The sequence below is a fragment of the Dipteris shenzhenensis genome, chromosome 10 (assembly GCF_047967505.1).
Source record: "Dipteris shenzhenensis isolate YYH24624 ecotype China chromosome 10, Dip_SZ_1.0, whole genome shotgun sequence".
NCBI lineage: Eukaryota > Viridiplantae > Streptophyta > Polypodiopsida > Gleicheniales > Dipteridaceae > Dipteris > Dipteris shenzhenensis.
This window is the reverse complement of record NC_141605.1, coordinates 22,843,848-22,849,561: the sequence shown is the minus strand read 5'-3', so window position 1 is coordinate 22,849,561 and position 5,714 is coordinate 22,843,848. Positions and strand designations below refer to the sequence as shown.

The 5,714-nt window shown below is 46.2% G+C and overlaps 1 protein-coding gene across 1 annotated transcript; it reads left to right on the top strand.

Moving 5' to 3' along the window:
- Positions 1 to 1,918: 1,918 nt before the first annotated feature.
- LOC147897565 (uncharacterized) lies at positions 1,919 to 3,583 on the top strand. Its single transcript, XM_087380388.1, has one exon. The coding sequence runs from the start codon at positions 2,062 to 2,064 to the stop codon at positions 3,331 to 3,333; it is 1,272 nt and encodes a 423-aa protein (XP_087236514.1). The 5' UTR covers positions 1,919 to 2,061; the 3' UTR covers positions 3,334 to 3,583.
- The last annotated feature ends 2,131 nt before the right edge of the window (positions 3,584 to 5,714 follow it).

Sequence of the window (5,714 nt, the reverse complement as noted above, 5' to 3'; positions counted from 1 at the left end):
CTTAAGTTCAAAGACTTGTCCTACCTTATCATATCAATCATGTGAAGAGCACGATGCCATTACTTTAATATGCAACATCGTTAAACCTGTGCAATTTTGTCATCTCCTTGAGACACTTGGCTCAATATGGCTTGTTGATAAAGGTCCATGTGAAATCATGCTTTTGTTACAACATAGGGGGAAGGGAAGGTTTACAGATGGACACGGTCCTAGTTGGGAGTTGGCTTGGTCACATTTTCAGAGTTCAGATGGGAAGGTGATGTAATGAGCAAGGGCATTCAATGAATTTGACAATGGTTGTGGATGTTGAGGATGGTTGGAGGATCAACATGTAAGCCCATGTTGGGAAGCCTTCATTGAGAAGCCGCTCAAGCAATGTCAAAATTTCTTAACTATCATCCCCATGGAATGGTGTTGCACTCTTACAATGGTATGATGTTTGCAATGACGCAAGTTGGCGAGGAGAGGGTGAGTGCATGTTGCATGGTGATTGGAGGAGCATGTAAGTCTCATGTAATTGTGCATGCGTGGCATTTCTAACTAGACCTGACTCATGAAGACTACCTCTTGAAAACATATGCGATGATGTGTTGATTGCATGAAGGTGTGATTTGATGCATTAAGAGTTACTCTCACAACCTTTGTACTACAAGGGAAAGGTAGGAGGCACGAGGCTTGAAAACAAATCCCTGTAGTGTATGTGTATGGGCAGCTTTTTTTTTCCCCAAAAACCGACCAAATGCAGATATAAAGCAACTACAAGAGAGGGGAGGGGGCACAAGGGCTAGGACAAAAATTGTGTTAGTGTATGAGGATTGACAAGATGAGCAAAGATGATGTGTGATTGTTCAAATTTGACAAGATGTAAGGCAATGTAGTTAGCTCTTGTACAGACCAACTACCCAAGCATGGGCAAAAGAGGCGTGCCTTGATGTGGAAGCCACATGTGTAATGGTGATTTGATCCTCAAAAAGGGGGGCACGTATGAGCATGGGTAGCCTCATAACCCCCCCCTCCCCCACCCCCTTCCCTTCGAGACCCTGCCCATCCAGAATATCCATCCATGCTTGCTTCCTATCAATGCTTTTACATAACTTTTCCATTGTGTGTAACCACATGTTGCCCATCCCTTCTCTCTCATGGGTATAAGGGAGGCTTCCCATGCACAAGTGGAGCAAATTTGATTCGATATTACAATTCATCCAAGAGGTCCCCATAGACACGCCCATCACCCCGTTCCGCCAATTTATGGGTAGTTGGAATTGGACATGTCACCTCGGTAAGTTAGTTCTAAGGGGCGGCGGGGGGCAACCCTGCTACATCTCGATATCTCCATTGCAATGCTTGCATTTATTTGTGCTGTCAAGACTGATATCTTGGGGCACTATTCATAGAAAACATATTTCTCAACAAATCAGTCAAAACTTGAGGTTTCAAAAAATTTGAAGCTTTTTTTGGAGAATCTGCAAACTTTTTAGCCAAAACAATTGAATTGCCTCAACATTTTGCACATTTTGCAAAATTCGGGTGTTTACACACTCGTGCCAATCCTGAGCACGCCCAAAGATCATGGATGGGCAAGATTGCTCGATGGTGAGACTCAATGCACCACGGGCAGGCAGACATGATGTGTAAAACACACAGTGATAGGTTTTGGTGTGAACACTGATGGCGGGGCGAGGCGTGCTGTGGTGGAAGGGGGAGTACACTAGAGCCAACTAATCGGTGTGTGTGTTGACAAAAAGAAGGGGTGTGTGTGTGTGTGTGTGTGTGTGTGTAGAGGAAGGAAAAGGTCACATGGTAACAAAACAAAATAATGTGATAAGGGGAGGCAGACTGTGTCAAAGGACGGCGAAAGTTTGACCTTGGTGTTCTCTCCTCCGTGGCTTGGTGTTTACCGCTACGTTTCTTCACAATATTCGCCATAGCCACCTTCTCTGTAACTGCTCGCCATCGCCATAGCTCACATCTCCAACCTCGCCATCGCCATCGCCTTCCTCCTCCCCCTCCCCTCCCATAGCTCACACCTCCAACCTCTCTCCCCTTCCTCCATTCCCAGCCATGAACCTCGCCGACCATCGCCCTCCTCCCCCCCCCCTCCGCGACAACAATGTCACCTGCGAGACCCTCTCCCATGTCGATTGGTACCGCACCCGCCCCTTCGAGGCCCTTGAGTATCACAGCGATGGCGACGACGCCTACTGGGGACCGCAGCTCGTTCAATTTGACAACGCAAGCCCCGCAGAGCCCAAGGTTTCCCTTGCAGGTACCCATTTGTTCGCCTGCTTTGCACCGAAGGCGGTCTCGTACGTAGGCTCCAAGCTGTCGATGATGAGCCCTGGCAGAGACGGCAAGCGAGGAGCTCATGCGGACTCCGTAGCTGGAAAACCTCGAACGCATCCTAGCCCGATTCCTCATTCGGGCGGGATTTCGCATTCAGGAGCCATTCCTCATTCTGGGCCGATCAAGCTCAACACTGGGCCGATCATAAGCCACACCGGTCCGCTCAAGGGTGTGGCCAAAGGCTGTTCCATTATCCCGGCAGACGTCATTGGGAAGAAGAAGCCTCCAGGCTACGATGCTGGTGAGCCGACTTCTCCGGAGGTGACTTGCCTTGGCCGGGTCAGGATAAAACAGAGGTACTGCAAAGAACTGGCAAAGGTTGCCGACAAGAGGCAGTCGAACGAACGGAAGATTAAGATCTTGAAGAAGAAGGGAGCTTCAGATTTTTCCGACAAAGGAAAGGTTTCGGCGAGGAGGGACATTTGGAGTGCAAAGGAAGCCTCTGAGCCACAAGCAGTACCGTTGGGTCACATAGATTTCGACGTAGATTTGAGCCGTTTCAATTCTGCCTGTGGTGTTTTATCCTCACTTCCTGCGGATTGTGGGGAAACGAAAAGAGAGCGAGGAGCGATCTTGGCACAGTCTTTGGTGTATTTGCTTCGAGAAAGCGGCTCCCAACGGGGCCAAGAAACGGACGCAGAGTATGTGCCACAGGTACCACCGCCAAATTCACTCCTCTTGATGAGAGGCAGCCGGAATTTGGATCGTCAAAGCGAGAAACCAGCATTTGGGGAAGCGCCACCGCCAAATTCACTTCTGTTGATGAGAGGCAGCCGGAATTTGGATCGCGTTAAACGGGAGCATCAAACCGAGAAACAAGAATTCAAGGAACTTGAGGTGATGAAGAAAGCCACTATGGAACGTCATTTATCGCTTCCGAAGCCACTCCCTGAAGCCAGCATTTGGAAGCGGCGTGCTGTTGCACAACCTTCGGCTCTGGATATCATCAAGCCCACGAGATTAGAGACCAAGAAACCCATTACCAGATAACAGACTTGAGATCTGTTACTGTATGGAGCTACACACAGAAGAATTGAGATCTGTTACTGATCTTATGCTAGCTCCATCTCTGTCAAGGAGAAATGCGACGCAAGACATTGGATTTTGGGCTGAAAGCCATTTGCTATGCACAATGCATTCCCAATCTTTCTGTTAAATTGCTTGCAAGCTTGGAGTCTGATTACAATGCTCTTGATTCTGTAAATAAGGACTTGAAACACAGGTTTTTGTCCAGCATACTCGCTGGATGCGAAGCATGTAAATTTATCTTCTTCATCAATTTATCAATGCCTTATATAATTTGGTATAATGTATCTTCTTCAACAATTTATCAATGCCTTATATAATGTGGTATGCTTCTCCAACACTAGAGAATACTTCAGGTTCTGACAGGAGGCTTGAAGTGATCAAACTTTTCAGTTTCCTTTTTTTTGTTAGCAAAATGCACTCGTCTGCAAAATCTTTAATCTGATGCTTCAACTATGTTGGTGGTGAGTGATGGAAAGGTAATTCTTATCAATCTGAGAGTAGCAATGCCTAAAAACACAGTTTCTTCTTCGTCGAAGTCTGCATGCTTCTGTTTCAATTGTTTTATGACCCGTATTATGCTTCATTTCTACTAGCAGCAGTAAAAGCAAAACACATTAACAATAGCAACCTTTTCGAACGACAGAAATACACACCTTCTATGTTCAGAATCAGGGACACGAATTTCATATCTAGGCACCCAGAAATGTAGCTAACCCCTAGTATTATGCTAATCTAGCAGCCCTACAGCAAACCCAGAAAAGTTAGGACAATAATGCCTTATGAGAATTCTGGCATTGCCACTGGCACCCTGCTGCAAAACATCAAGAGACAAAGAGAAAGGACAATGCGTCATCCATTAGTAATAATAACAACATGCAAGAAACATTAAGGTTTTCTTTTTTTTCTTTTTCCTTTTGTTGCAAAAAGTAGCTTATATATTAGAACAAGGTGAATGATATATATCAATCATTCATTAGGCCTGCCTGCGGGTGGATGAAATGCTTAAGAGAGAGCATAAAATTAGAGGCATGAAAAGGAAAGAGTGTACAAAGAGTAGTAAATGCAAATGGTCCAAAAGTCAACAAGATGAATTTCATTGGGAGAGAGAGAGAGAGGGGGGGGGGGGGGGGGGCGGGGTGCTTGCCTAGAGAGAAGAAGAAGAAGAGAGAGAGAGAGAGAGAGGAGGGGGGGGGACTTGCCGAGAGAGAGAGAGAGAGAGAGAGAGAGAAACTTTCAAGATGGGAGGATTTGGATGGCAAGCTAGAGGGATCCATTGAGGAGGGGATGGATTGCAAGCTAGAGGGTTCCATTGAAGAGGGGATGGATGGCAAGCTAGAGGGACCCATTAGAGAGGGGATGGATGGTGAACCAGAGAGATCCATTGGGGAGGGGCTAGATGGCAATTTTTGGAATGCATTGTGTCCAGAGGAATCCATTGTGAGGGAATAGAAGCTACATATAAGGAGATGATAGAAGTTGCAAGAAGTTCAAGATGTCTGAGTGCAAGGGAGTATGCAAGGACATAAGGTCAAGAGCTACAAGGAAGTGTGCTAGGGAATGAGATAGCAAGGGAGTAAGAAGGCTAAGTGCAAAGAAGTGTGTAAGGGTGGAGTCAATCTAAGAATGTATGGAAAGGGAAGAGAGAAGAAGAGAGAGAGAGAGAGGACGAAGTCACTAAATGCATGCATTAAAGCCTCTTACAGGACCAATCACCTTTGTACCAAATTCATAAATACCCAAAGTCATAAATACCAGCTTGCCAAAGTTGCTAGCAACCAATAGGAAATTCTCACCCCAACAAATAGAAATAATCAAGATTTTTAGCTTTGCAAAACTCGAACCGTTGCTAAGGCTACCCAGAGGGCAGGCCAAAAAGGGGGGTGGTTAGCCTGAAAAAAAAAGACCAACAAAATTTGATCAAAAGTAGGCCTTGAGACCTAGACCTTCGTTGCAGACCAATGAACTTGACCAGACACACAACTAGGGAGTACAGTTTGGCGACAACTCCCCCTAGCACATTGCTGACAATGTTATCTGTGGTAGCCAAAAGCTTGGCGAAATCCCTTAGGAAGCTCCTCACGATTGCTGATTCTCTTAAGGCTATGTTGCGTTGACGTCGAAAAACTATGCTATTCCTTATTTCCCAGATGGCCAGAAGCACCACTGCTCACAGATATGGCCAAGCCACCACCAGAGTCGACCAATTACTCCCGAGAAAGAAACTCTGCATCAAGCCTATCCTTCTGATCGCACCCTCCACTCTTGCCCATACATGATGCACCACTGGACAGCTCCACATTGTATGTAGTTCTAGCTCCCTTACTCTCCCACACATTGGGCAT

Bases quoted from the DNA above. Each gene is read 5' to 3' on its own strand.
- LOC147897565 (XM_087380388.1), top strand. From the start codon at position 2,062: ATGAACCTCGCCGACCATCGCCCTCCTCCCCCCCCCCTCCGCGACAAC.